The following is a 13,560-nucleotide window of genomic DNA, read 5'->3' on the forward strand; positions in this document are numbered from 1 at the left end:
GCACCACCCTCTACAGTCCTGGGGTGCGCAGATCCATCGTCCAATCACGAGGCCAGAGACTTGTAGGGTGCCTGGATCCATAATTCATCCTATCATAGAGAATCATAGAGAAGAATCTTTGTAGTCCACCTCCTTCGCTTAAGGCCAGGAAGCCGTCTTGGTGTCCTTCAAATCAAAACATGGCTGCCTGAGGAATTCTGGGAGTTGAAGTCCACCAGCCTTAAAAATGGCCCAAGTTTGGAGAAGCTAGATAGACGTAGGTAGATCTATTCTAGGAGTCCTCAAATTGGTTGTTTTCTAGTTGTGTGTAGTTGGCTGGCACGATTTGAGTGATTGGGAATTGACTCAGAAAGTTTGAGGGGTTGTCCTCAGAAGGGAATTTTACCCACGTTGGATGAATCAGCATTCGAGGTGCCGTAGGAGACACTTCTGAGTGTCTGGCATTTTTACTTTTCGGCAAGGACGCGCGCATGCACGCTTCTGTCTATTCCCCCCCAACTGCTTCAAGAAGCCATTCAGTGCATTCGGCCTCCATGCTCCCTACTAACATGCATCAGAGGGCACCGGGCATTCGTGGAAGACATGCAGCAGGTATGGGGTTAGGTGTGGCCGGCGGGGGGCGGTGGGGGGAGGCAGTTGCTTGAACTAGATGCTGCAGCGGAGTGGCCGGTTGCAAAACTAACGGATTTTCCTGGCCTTCAAATCTATTTGTCTCTCTGTGGTCTACTCTCAATATTAGTAAGTGGAGGTACTTCCACAAGAACAGCTCAACTCTGAATTCTAAATGAGGAACCGATGCTTCATCCTCTCCTTCCATGTAACCCTCCATGCCGCGAGCCAAGTCCTCGCCAGGTCTTGATTTGACGTCTGTACGATGATGCTTCTGCAATCTTCTTGCATCTTTGGTTCACTGCTTAGGCTGGACTAGAGGTGGACATCTTAGTGACTCCCCTCCCCCCCCCAGAAGAGACCTGTCCGTGTCTAGTTTGTTCAAGGAGAACTGGCTTCCCATTGAAGACCCTCAGCAATTGGGAGGGAGTTGCTCTCCATAAGGAACTGAGACTGTCTGTCTGCAGTAATTTGGAGAATTGTGGGGGGAGGGGCGGGCTAAACCACAGTGTGCAAAAAATAACGATAATGCCATAAATGCCGAGTGACAAGGTGCCAGGAGAGGGAGGAATCCCCCAGTTTGCAAGAGCTTCCAGAGATGAAATCATTTCAGTTCTGGAAATGCTCTCAAGCGCTTCGTCTTTTCCTTCTCCCTCTTCCTCCGTCTCTCCTTTGAGATCTAAGAAAGGGGCCCTGGAGTAGAGAGGAGACTGTCTGAATATGTAATTAGCCCACCAAGCAAACTTCTCTATGGCAAGGACAAGCAGTAGATGCCAGAGAGAAATGCTGTGTTTTTGCTGCCTTACCGTCATAAATGGGGGCTCAGAAGAAGATAGAAGCAGAACTATCGAACCTTTCACAACCTCTCAGAATGGGAAGTTTGGAGCAGCTTCCTTTTCTTTTCTTATTTACATGAAAAAAGATTTTTTTTAAAGGTCCCCTGCAGTCCTATTCAAACAACTCCCCCAGCCAGCCTGCTGGGATGTAAGATGGAATTCATTTACCTTTCTTCCTTGGCACTGATGGAAGCCACAGCTCGCTCTGTGTGCGTGTGTGTTCTTTTTTTTTTCTCCCTTCGCGTCTCCAACACCCGAGAAATCTTCTTCCTCGCAGCCACTTCCTAAACACGACGGACCGGATGTTACCCAGCGGTAGCTGGCGGTATCAGCAGGGCTTTGCGCAAATTATAATTAACCCTGTTTTGTACTTTGGAGAGAGCCTGAGCAGAGAAAAGCGGAGCTCTGCTTGGAACAAAAATAACAATAATAAAACACTTCCCTTCGCCATAGATGGGAGCTCTGGGAAAAAGATGTTTTGGGAAGGCCTCTTGGCTGCGGGGCGAAGTGGACTTTGGTACAAGTACTTTCTCAGCTTTTCCCAGCTCGATGCATTTCGTAGTCTTTTAGGACTACAGTTCCCATTGGCCCCAGCTGGGAGCGAGAGTTGGTTCAAGTCAGCGTTGGTGTCTGAAAGATCCGGAAAAGCTCACTTAAAGCGGGAACGCCGGGAAAGTCTCAAACTACACAAAACGTGCTTTAGCTTTTCATCATTCGTCAACCTCAGCCGAGGATTTAGAGAGACGGAGTAGCCCCTCACTCCTGACAAGAGGTTACAAGAGATGAAGTCAACAGGAGCCTGCGTTATTGACGACACATTTGCTGGCAGGATTTCCTTTGGACATTTGTAGAATCTGCGGCGTGTTTCCCCTTTGGCAGAGCGAGCTTCGAAACACCTCCGTTGGTGGTGCAGACAACCCACCGTGCGTGGTTAATATGTCACTTTTGAATACAGGGAGTCAGGTAAATTGCCTAAACAATGGTTGTGGCATCTTGGGAACACAACCAGGTTCACTATAGTATCCTTCCCCGATCTCTGTTTGCCTGAAGCATAGCCTTGCCTCCCTCTTCCTTCTGTTGGAAGTTAGGATTCCGCTCTCTTCTAGGAAAACATTAGAAGGGGAAGGAAAATTCCCCTAAAAGAAAGGAGAGGTGAAAACACAAGGAGGGACAGCTCCATTAGCCCCCACCTTTGCACGGGACACACATCAGTTAGGATCCTTTCCCATTAGCAAGTTTCAAAAACCTTGTGAAAAGCAAACAGCATAACAGAAAACTCAGGATATTACAACCAGGTGCAAACTGGTAGCTACAAAGGATCAGGGAAAAACAGAGTTTGGACTATAAAAGAATTACTCCTACCAAGATCCCAGGAAGAGATCCCGATCTCACAGAGACAGGAATTCAACACACAAAAATCAAAGACTTCCCTTACAAATCAAAGAACCTGAAGTCTGTAAGAGAGAGGTTTTCCTCCTCACTTATTAGATTAAACCTAGGAACGCTGTGAGATTTCTTCTTATCTGCCTGCCTATTAATAAATGGATTCTGACTTTCAACACAGCTGACCAAATCATTTTGCATTAAAACCTCCCAGCCAGGAAATTTGAATCCACAAAAGGAAAGAACTTAGCCTTTTTCCTTAAAGGGCAAGGCTTCTTTTTTTTTTTTTCCTTTCCTCACTTCACTGCTTCATGGTCCTTGTTATCCAAAGCTGTCTGCAGCCTCAGCAGAGCTTTCCACCAGACCACGGAAGATTCTCTGGTCATTGTCCAGAAATCCCGAGAGAGAAAATTGCACCTTGGCAGAAGAAGAAGGAAGACTTCTGCTTCTGCTGCTTTCCTTGCATGAAGCCAAAAGTCTCTCTCTCTCTCTCTCTCTCTCTCTCTCTCTCTCTCTCTCTCCCCCTCCCCCTGAGAACGGAGCTGGAGACGGTATCCTGCGATCCAAATAAAGAATGATTGATTGGTAGGAAAACGGGGTGGGGAATTTTCCTGCAGACATTTTGGGGGGATTTTCCCAGGGTCTCTGGTCTGCAGCATTTAAAATGATGAGTTTGGTGGTCCCTGGGGTCCAAACGGTTGGCAACCCCTGCTATAGAACAGTGATGGCTAACCTTTTTGTCATTGCGGGCCAAAAGTGTGCATGTGTGTGCACACACGTGTGCCTGCACCCATAATGCAATGCGCATGCAACCCACCCACCCCCATGCTCCCCCATCCCCCCTGCACATACACACACGTGCACCTCTGCCCCCACGCATGCGCAGCAGATACCCCAAAACCAGCTGGCTGGCGGGAGGTGCACACGCATGCACAGTGGAACTGAGCTGGGCTGACGGCTCATGTGCCCACAGAGGTGCCACTTCTGGCACGCGTGCCAAAGGTTCGCCCTCACGGCTATAGAATGCTACAGAAACATGTATTAAGTGGAATAGAAACGCATAATACAAAGGGAAGCCAAATGCTTTGTTGCTTTGCGTTGCCCCGAAGCCAACCACATTCTTTCAGATTGGCCTTTTGTGAATGCCACCTGTAGATAGTTCTATTTCGGGGCAAAATTTGAGTAGATTTTGCTAGCAGAGAGGTCCTCCAAGCTTGGTAACTCCCAGAATTTCCTCAGCCAGCTGTGCTAGCAGGTAGGACAGCAAAAAAGCCGCCATAAAACCTGGGTGTGTAAAATTGCAACAGGTGGGACCCAAGATAGGGGATCGTTGTTAGAAGACCCTAGAAAAGTGAACAGGTGGGGGGGGGTGGGCAGGCACACACACTGCACTGGAGGCACCTTTCTCCCAGACGCCCAAGTGTGTTTGCACACAGCTTTTTCCATTGATTGGGTGTTACTCTGCTGCGGGGGGAGAGCCAGGCCTTTGAAGATTTCCCTGGTCAAAGATCAAGAGGCTTTAAAAAAGAAAGAAATCCTTGGGGACGGGATGGGGCCCGAATGTTGCTTCCATTTCCCCTCCCGCTTTTCAGCGCATTTCTTTTTTCAAACGTGTGTTTTTGAAGTTCCCTTTTCTGGCCTAACTGCCAAGTCGGTGGAGGAGCAGCAGCAGCAGCCAGCGGCCTCGGCGTCTTGCCTTTTGCCTTCTAGGGCTTGGGGAGGGGAGACTCGGTGGCCGGGCTGGGCAGGCCGACCAGGGGGAGGAGAAGGAAGTGTGGCTGGCTCTCTGGGAATGCGAGCGCTGTTCCCCCACTCTGTAAACAGCTGGTGACTCATCGCATAGCTATGGCTCTGGCGGGACGCGTATGCTGAGCCATGCTGCGTGTGTGCGCCTACCCCAGGATAGGGAGGAACGGCTTCCACTCGCCTTGCGCTCGGAAAGGATTCCCGGAGAGACCCCCACCCCCTCCGCCCGCCCGTCCCCCCTCGCCCCCGTGCCCTGGCCCCCCGCTGCCTGCAGGTGCCCCCTTCCTCCAAGGAGGGGTCCCAACACCTTGAGTGGGCTCCCGGGACGCCCGGCAACCGCTTCCAAGCATGAGGGCAGGAGAGGACAGCGGTAAAGGAATGAACAAGGCTCTGGGAAAAGCTTTGCAAGTCCGAGGTAATCCTTCTCTTGCTGCCTTGCTTCCTCTTCTTCTGCCTTGGAACTTTTGCACCCAGGGCCCTCGGCTCCTTTGCAGGAAGCCAAACCTGGCGTGCCTCCACCCCCCTATTCGCTGCCCCTTCCCCTCCCCATGCTCCCAGCTGTGCTTGCCCTGGTTGACCCCTCACCCCACCCCACCGGTCATTCCAGCCAGGGTTCTTCCACGTGTGAAGTTCAGGCTGTTTGTATTCTGGGAAGCGCCAAGCAGCTCCAGGCAGCCGTGGGCATCCTGACCGTTTTTAACACTTCTCTCTCCCCGCAGCGTCCTTGGTTCAGCTCTTCCTGCCTGCTCCAAACCTTGGTTAAGAATCCGGGGAGGGGAAAGTTGCTTCTGCCTTCCGTGCTGTTTCTGTACTGTTAAGCTTTGGAAGTTGAACAAGCCACCGTCTTAGAAGGCCGCCCTGAGATGGTTTGGTTTGGTTTAGTGTGTCGGGGATGCCTGCGGATAGGCGGCCTTTGCTAAGCAGGCAGAAGGAGGCAAGTTCTCCGGACACACCTTCCCTTCTCGGGTGGCCTTATTGCTTGTCTGTTTCTTTAAAAAAAAGGGGTGGGGGCCCCGGGGCATTGCAGAGGCGTGGTCTTCGGTGGGGCAGTTCTGAGGGGCCGAGGAGGAAGGGCTGGGCGAGGGGATGTCCAGTGCCCGTTAGAAAACTTGGCTTGCCCCTCCCAAGGCAAGAGCCACGGCGCTCCCGGTACCAGCTCTGTTTGCGCCCATCCTTTGGCCGTGACGGTGAACGGTGCTGCTTGGCACAAGGAGCCCCTGGGGCTGAGCCAGCCAACAACAGCCCCCTCCCAAGCCCTCCCCCCACATCCTCTCCCCCTACCTCTCTTCTCCTTCTCCCCCAGGCCTCCTGAAATGCATGGGGTTGTTGATTCTTCTCTCTCTTCTTTCTCTCTCTCTCTCCCCCCCAACGCCTTTGCACAGAGATGACCCCAAGTCATGATTTGCTTTTGGGCTTCTCTTGTTTCCATGGCTACCATCTCAGGGTTGGCGACTTTCCCAAGGTCACCATAGCAACTATCGGAAGGAAATCATGCTTGGGATGCTTTGGCTAGATGCCTTCGTCTTCTCCTCTTCTTTTATTTTTTATTTTTATTTATTTTTATTTATTATTTTTTATGTTTTGAAATGATTAGAATGTGTGACATCCTGTAGACGTGCGTGGAGAACCCGGGTTTGCCATCGCCACCAGCCCAGCCCCCGTTTGCTTCTTGGACGGGTGGGTGGCGGCCTGGTCCGAGGGGTCTCCCCATGTCTGGCACCGTTGCAGCCCACCCAAGCCTGGCGCTTCCCAGGCACGTCGGCTTTTCATGTTTGAGCCTGGCTGGGGCGGCCTAAGCTGGCGGGGAGAAGGAAGCCCCCTGTGATGTCACAGCTGCATTGCCCTCTCCATCGGTGGTAGGTACACGGCTCTCTGAAAACCGCTCCAAGGGTGTCATCCTTCCCTTCCTCCTCCTCCTCCTCCTCTGGGCTGTGCGATGCAGGTGAAGGCTCTGCGCCGAAGTCTAGACAGTCAGTCTCGGAAGGAGTTGAGAGTACCTGAGGTGAGAGTGAAGGGCAGCCGGAGTGCGCGGAGGGGCATTGCTGCTTGGTCAAATTCTCCCCGGGCTGGAAGACCAGGGGGGCTCCCTCCTCTTACAGCAGTGGGCTGAGACGATGCCAGCCCAGTAAGGAAAGCGGTGCCTTGTTTTCTCTGCTTATGAGACACCCCCGACTCCCCCGGTGCTCCATCCTTGTCTTCTCATCTGTCGATTCGTGCTGCCTTGCGAAGAAGAACAGGTCGCTTAACAGGTGGGGCTGGGAGAGGTAGGCGACTTTTCTGTCTTTGAAGAGCCAGGAAGAGAACGATCGCTCGGTGGATGGTTTTGTTTCTCGTTTCGTTTTGACTGGGGCATGGGACGAGGGTGGAAGTTGGGGTTGGGTTATTGGGGACGGGCTTTCTCCTGCTTTGGAGAAAAAGCACAGAAAGCGAACTTGGAGCTAGCTTTATAGAGGCTCGGAGGGGGGGGGGAAAAGGGGGTGGGAATTGGTTTTGGGGGGGCCGTTCCGAGCAAACCGAATCTCTGGATGAGCTGAATTCTTCTGGATCTAGAAATTCCATCTCTGGAAACTCGGGTCTGGCAAGGGATCAAGATTCAAACGGCCATCTGTTTTCAAAGCCAGGATGAGGAAACAGCCTTTTCTGGGTGGCTGGTGGTTAAAAGATGTGCTGTTACGCCGGGAAGTCATCTGAGGACTCTGGGTTTAACAGTGTGGAAAGTCTAGCCTGGCTTGCGATGTGAAAGTCAGGAGAGCTACAGGATCGCTGTAACCCCGGAGGATATGGGCAAAGCTCGCAGGAATCTCCTTCCACTCCTCCTGCCCGTTGTCCCTCTTTCCTCTTTTTCATGACGGCATTCCAAATTGGAGATAAGGAAGACGCTATTCTCCTAGCAGCTGCTTGAAAGAAAGGAAGGAAGGAAGACAAGGAAGGAAGAAAGAAAGAAAGAAAGAGAAAAGAAAAGCAGGCCAGTCATTCTTATGAGATGGTTGATGAAGTCTCTTGCTTGTTTGTATCTTGTAATACTTGACTTCATTTAGTGACCTCTCAAAGTCACAACATCCCTGGAAAAAAAGTGACTTATGAGTCTTTTTCACACATACGACCGTTGCAGCGTTCTCCTTGGCCATGTGGTCAAAATTCAGACGCTTGGCAAAGGTCTCATATTTATGACGGTCGCAGTGTCCTTGGAGGGTCACATGATCCCCTTTTGCGCCCTTCTGACAAAGTTGACGTGGAAGCCAGATTCACTTCACAACCGGGTGACAAACGACGGTGGCAAGACAAGTCATAAAATTGGGCACAACTCACGTAGCAACCTGAATTTGGGGGCTGCATTGCGGTCGTAAGTTGAGGACTACCAGTAGTACTAATGGATGAGCGTGTTCCTATGGAAGTCCAGGGATCCTGAGACGTTGAGGGTGGATTGAGCGGCTGGGGAAGTAAAATTTGGAAGGGACATTTCACAAAAGCAACCTCTAAGAACCATTGTGTGAAATAGCCCTGCCAGGACAGCTGCCTGTCTTGAGTTTCAACAAAAATGCGTTGTTCTTTTCTCTTAGCCTGTTTTCTCTCTCTTTCTCTTCCCTCTTTTTCTCCAGTTGCAATTTCTGAACAATTCTGTCCAGGTGACTGTGTCCAGGTTATGACGACTAATCCAAAGCCAAACAAAGCATTTAAGGTAAGGCTCGGTTGGATTTTTTTTTTAAAGTGGCATCTTCAGTGAACCGTTCAAGATGTCAACGTTTGGGTCCCCGTTGCCCTTTTCTGCCCCTTTTCCAAAAGTCAGTCTGTGCCCCAAAAGTAAAATATGAGGGTGTCTTTCTTGAAGACGAAAACTTCATCAGAAACCTTTATTTTTAAAAAAACCCAAGATAATTCTAACTTTGGTTTCGAATAATGAACAATATACTCACCTGAACTTTAGTAAAATTCATGGTTCAACCTATGTTCAACACAGCCGTAGAATAAATGGTGTCTCCCAAGTTTAACTTCCAGGTAGGAAAATAAGATTTAAGCCACTATAAAATTGCTTTCTGGCTGCTCGCATAGTACAGCAGTCAAAAAAAAAGCTTGGCCACTGATTGGTCTCATAGTGTCACATTCCAATGTTTTAAAGCATTACGGTTATACCAAATATTTTAAATACGGATTCCTCATCAGAGAGTTGGGGTACTATAACGTTACGTGGGGATTATCTTGGGGATCCAGGAGAGGAGAAAGAGATGCTACCTATGAAATGATTGGATAAGAGAGCGCAAAGCTGTGTAATGGCCAGAGAAAGAGACTCACAAAAGAATCTCCCTAACTTTTCTGGCTGAAAAAGAGATGGCGGGAGATTCGTACTTTTATACTTTCAAGATTCTGTTAACGTAGCCTTCCAATAAAACAAAATTAGCTCATGGGGTCATGTTTCCTGTCTGGTCTGTCAGAGAGTTGGCAGTTGGCTACTGGTACTAATTACAGAAGCAAGTCAGTTACAGAATAGCATTAACTTCTTCAAAAATCATAATAACGGTAACGTTGAGCAAAGAGGGAAATTGCAGGCACAAAATAGTTTGAGTCAAAGACAGTCACTGCATCTCCTGGACATAAAAATGTAAGTTCGCGTTTGTTTCCTTGGGATTCTCACTCAAAATTCTAAAAATAGCCAAATTCATTCCTACTGTCAGGGTTCCAAGTAATACACTCATGGGGAATAAAACCCCAGGGCAGGTAGATTCCTCAGAGAATAGTTTTATTTGATATGTCATGTTGGCACAGATCTGGTGAAAACCGATTGAAGGTTCCCGCGGTTCTTGCCTAATTAAAAGTAAAAGTTTTCCCCCTTCCCCAAACAGTCACATGGTCCAATCAGAGTGCCGTCTGGTCGCTTGGTAACCTCGCTCCTACTCACTCTGGCTAGGTGTGAGAACGTCCTTGGTTCCCAGGAGAAAGTATTTTATTTTGGCTACAAACCCCCAGCTATCTCTACTCCAGTGTGGCAGGTCAGCTTTAGGGTTGATACCTAATGGCTGGTCTTGACCGTTGAATTCTTGGGAGTTTTTGGAGATTTTTTGGAGCTGCCCACACAAAATACTTCCTAATTGATGATCTGGTGTTCACCACGTTGCAACCCTGATCTGGTAGTGCAGGAGCGGCCAAGGTTGGACACCCTTGACCTGGCACGACATCATCACAAGTTTTGTCCTGTTGTTGCCCTTTAGGTCAAGGAGGAGTCGGGAGAAAACGCCCCGGTGCTGAGCGATGATGAACTCGTGTCGATGTCTGTGCGGGAGTTGAACCAGCACCTGCGAGGTCTCACCAAAGAGGAGGTGATTCGCTTGAAGCAACGGCGGCGGACGCTCAAGAACCGGGGCTACGCGGCCAGCTGCCGGATCAAGCGGGTGACGCAGAAGGAGGAACTGGAGAGGCAGCGGGTGGAGCTGCAGCAGGAAGTGGAGAAGCTGGCTCGGGAGAACAGCAGCATGAAATTGGAGCTGGATGCCTTGCGCTCCAAGTACGAAGCCCTGCAGACCTTCGCGCGCACCGTGGCCCGCGGCCCCATCACCCCCACCAAAGTGGCCACCACCAGCGTCATCACCATCGTCAAGTCCGCCGAAATCTCCTCCAGCTCCGTGCCGTTCTCGGCGGCGTCCTAATGTCCAAGGAGAGAGAACTCGCTGCCTGGCTGGAGGAGGGGACTCGGCAGAGCCCGCTTCTCCTTCCCTCGAATCAGACGTCCGCCTTCCCCCTCCCCCCGAAAGGGAGCTGGCCAGCCACGTAGCGGCAGGCTCTCCGAAGGGGAAGTGAACTGGCGGCTTTACCTCTTGCTCAGTAAGCCCTTCGGGGGCTGAAATTGAAATTCCACGTCTAGCCCTGCCGGAATCCGACGGAGGCGCCTCGCACAGCTCTCTCTTCCTCGCTGGTCTTCGTTTAAGCCCCAGTCGACATGAGGTATCGAAGGAACGGGCGCTCGGCGAAAATTTCAAACGGATAACATGGTAGAATCGTCAGGCCACGGGATAAAAAAACAACCCCTCTTCCTCTAGTTAGGAAAGAAAAAGTAAAAGCAGCCCCATCGTAGCTGTCTTTATAGGTTGTGGGGGGGTGGGGATCAAGGTTTGGGGACAGTCCCTGCACCCCGATTTTCACACCACGAGGTGTTTTCTCTCCAAACCCAGACGGCCAGGGTGAGTGGATCTTCAGTTCATCCTCTGGTCCCTGCTGCTGCTCCATCCCGGCCGGAGGTCCTTTTGGTCAGGAGTCCAGCAAAATGGAAGAGCGTCTACAACGCAAAAACGCCGCTGAAGCTGCTTCCCGTGATGTGCCTGTGAATTGGGCCTCCTCTTTTGATGTGGTTGTGTGGTTTCCAAACAATACATCTCGGTCAGTGTCATCATCCCGGTTCTACAGCGTCGTAGGGTGAGGGGGGGCGGGACGGGAAATGTACGGTGAGCAGGCCATGTGGGGCTAGACTTGGTGGCTAGGTTGTGTGAGGAAAAAAAAGATAATTTACCAGAAGAGGAACTCGTGGAAAAGGATAGTGCGGTCAAATTGATGCCTTTTTGAATCAGCATGACTTAGAAAAGCGAAAGGTTTATAAGCCCAAGACACGCTGGGAAAAAACAGGGGGGGAATCTTTTGGGACAAGGAAGATTCAGAAAGAAATGTGAATTCAACCCACAGCCTTATCCATGATATCTCCTCTTGTTTGGGGGCTCTCGAACATCAAGAGAGGTCAAAAGCGAACGTGAAGTAAAAAGCAGAAAGAATTAGATCTAAACATCTACAGGGAATCGGGCTCCTCAGGATAGTGCTCAGCAAGCTTCGAAGATAACAAATGGCGCAGAGGAACCCAGGAAGATTTAGAAGTTGGTACCTTTCGGGGTTTTTTTTTTGGAGGCGAATTAAAGTGGGTCTTGTGGTTCTGAGAAGCAGGGAGAAAAATCAGAGCTCGCCAACAGGGCGAGAAGGAAGGATAGAGGCTGCCGTTTGTATGTGTGCAGAGAACGAGGCGAGTGCGTGGATGGAGTTTGCTCGGACTCGAGAAGATGGTATAGAGAGCAGAGCAGAGAGAAAGCAGTTTGTGGATTTACAGAGGAGGCAGAGGGATGAACCATGGTTAGAGTTGGGTTGTTGGTGAGGGATGATGATGAAGAGCAGGGAAAGAAGGCTTGGAACTGGGAGTTGCGAGGCGAGGAAGCGGCCCTTCCAAAGTCCTTCTGTGCTGTTTTTGTAAGGTTTCAAGAGTAAAGAGCTCTCAGACTTCCAGTGGGAGAACCGAAGCCTCAGATAAAGGTCTCTTCAGATGGGTCAGTAATAAAATTGCTGCCTCCTGCTTGGCTGAAGCCAACTCAGCAGAGAGAAAAATTCCAATTTTCTGTTGGAATCTGGGGAGGCAACATTTACATGGTGGCATCGTCCAAATGTTGTGCCTCACCCACATCATGTGGCGATCTAGGACTGATTCCAGTTGCCCCAGGCGTCTTACATGTTTGCATCCCCCGCCTTGTCAAACACATCCCCTCTGTTGTGGTTGGATTTGAGCTGAAGACCTGGCTTCCCCAAATCCTAGTTCCAGTGGTGTTTTCTTGGGCTGTCTCAAAGCTCCCACTTAACGCTCCGCTGCAGCTAATACCGGTAGATTGTGACCTCTCTTCTGTGGGTGCGTTCACAATTGAAAGCAAATAAGAAAGAGTTAAGAGTTAGCCCTTAACCTCTGTGTAGGTGAATCCTGGGTGGAGTTACTAACACTGTGAATGTAGCACTAGTGGTAGTTGGGTGCATGGACAGCACAGATCTTGTACCTCACCTTCAGCATATGTAGACTTGTTGGCACTTAATGCTCTTCTGTGCCATTCAGTAGTTTAGTGGTGAGGAGGGGGCTAATTTTGACTGCCCAGATCAGGAAGAACGAGCAAAGCTAATGGCTGTGTGTCCACTTATGTGTTGGCTTCAGATGAACTCACAAGTGGGGGGTCTCCCTCCGGCCTCCCCTAACCCTCTTGAAGACCAGTTAACACCTGGGGTTTATCCTTGCTGCTTTGGACTCCCTCACAAAAAGTTGGAGGAAGAACAGGAGTTGAGTTGCTTTGTGTTATTTTTCTCTGAAAATGTGCTTTGGGACACCCTGAGTTCTCTGCAAGCTTCCCGAATCCTTAAAAGCGGAGGGAGGAGTTAGATTGCACTGTCTGAGTTTCAGAAAAGAAACGCCAGTGGCCCGAGTGGGCATAAGAAGCTTGGATCCTCTCCTCTCCTCTCCCCTCCAGGGCCAGCTGAAAGCGGAGCCCTGGAAAACGAGGGACGAGTTAACTGGGCTCCACAAAGACGGAACAAATGTTTAGAGGTGCCTTCCCCAACCTGGTGTCCCCCCCAATACATCCCACTGCAGCTCTCCTGGGCTCTTAGTCAACAGAGGCCATGATGTTCCTAGCTCCTGGTTGAAAGCTGCTACATCTGAGGAAGACACGGACTATTGATGAAGGAAACCGCGCCATCCATCCTAAATTCTAATGGTGTTCTTTCTCGATTGGCCGAGAGTCGATTGCCCTGAGGCTCTTGACTCTAGCTTTGTCCTCCCCTTGTTCCTCTTCTCTCTGGTGCTGGATGGGGCGCCCTTGGTCAACTCCAGAAGAGGTCCTCCGTATTTGTGCGATGCTTCCTTGTGACTGAGAAGTCTTCCCTAGTTTTAGGAGATGGACAAGCGATTATGGACCTAGGCAGAAGTTGAAGGGAGATGCTCTGACAACCGTAAACCCACCGAAATTCTTGAGCGTATCCAAGGGAGGTCCAACCGTAGTTAAGACCATTGTGGTGGCCTTGACTTGGTAAAAGCTACGCATTGGGCTTATCCCTAGAGAGTTCCACCAGGGTTTTTTTTCTTCCCTGCTGTGGTTAGGGCCTCTCACCTTGTCCATTGACCAACCTCTGTGTACTTTCTTCCTAGCAGCTATGGGCTCCTCGGCCACCCCTGTCACATGTGGGTGGCGCATTGGAAGGGGAAGCC

At 50.4% G+C, this 13,560-nt stretch overlaps 2 protein-coding genes across 4 annotated transcripts in view; one reads left to right on the plus strand and one right to left on the minus strand.

Moving 5' to 3' along the window:
* Positions 1 to 1,734, minus strand: part of LOC113438821 (lysosomal alpha-glucosidase-like) — a 23,351-nt gene extending 21,617 nt beyond the window's left edge. The window contains exon 1 of the mRNA XM_026704369.2: positions 1,614 to 1,734. The gene's annotated coding sequence lies outside the window, so the exon portion shown is untranslated. The remainder of the gene's footprint in view (positions 1 to 1,613) is intronic.
* The window catches only part of MAFK (MAF bZIP transcription factor K), a 15,343-nt gene extending 2,703 nt beyond the window's left edge, over positions 1 to 12,640 (plus strand). Inside the window, exons 1-3 of one of the 3 annotated variants that reach the window (XM_026704378.2) lie at positions 4,658 to 4,989; positions 8,174 to 8,253; positions 9,779 to 11,311. In XM_026704378.2, coding sequence (XP_026560163.1) covers positions 4,923 to 4,989; positions 8,174 to 8,253; positions 9,779 to 10,213 — 582 coding nt within the window. In that variant the 5' untranslated portion in view covers positions 4,658 to 4,922 and the 3' untranslated portion in view covers positions 10,214 to 11,311. Of the gene's footprint in view, positions 1 to 4,657; positions 4,990 to 6,813; positions 6,839 to 8,173; positions 8,254 to 9,778 lie in introns of those variants that run through there. The other 2 variants (XM_087912881.1, XM_087912880.1) reach the window with 2 other exon arrangements.
* Positions 12,641 to 13,560: the final 920 nt, after the last annotated feature.

The sequence above is a fragment of the Pseudonaja textilis genome, chromosome 14 (genome assembly GCF_049901715.1).
Source record: "Pseudonaja textilis isolate UNSWEBS1 chromosome 14, rPseTex1.2, whole genome shotgun sequence".
In the NCBI taxonomy this organism is placed as follows: Eukaryota; Metazoa; Chordata; class Lepidosauria; order Squamata; family Elapidae; genus Pseudonaja; species Pseudonaja textilis.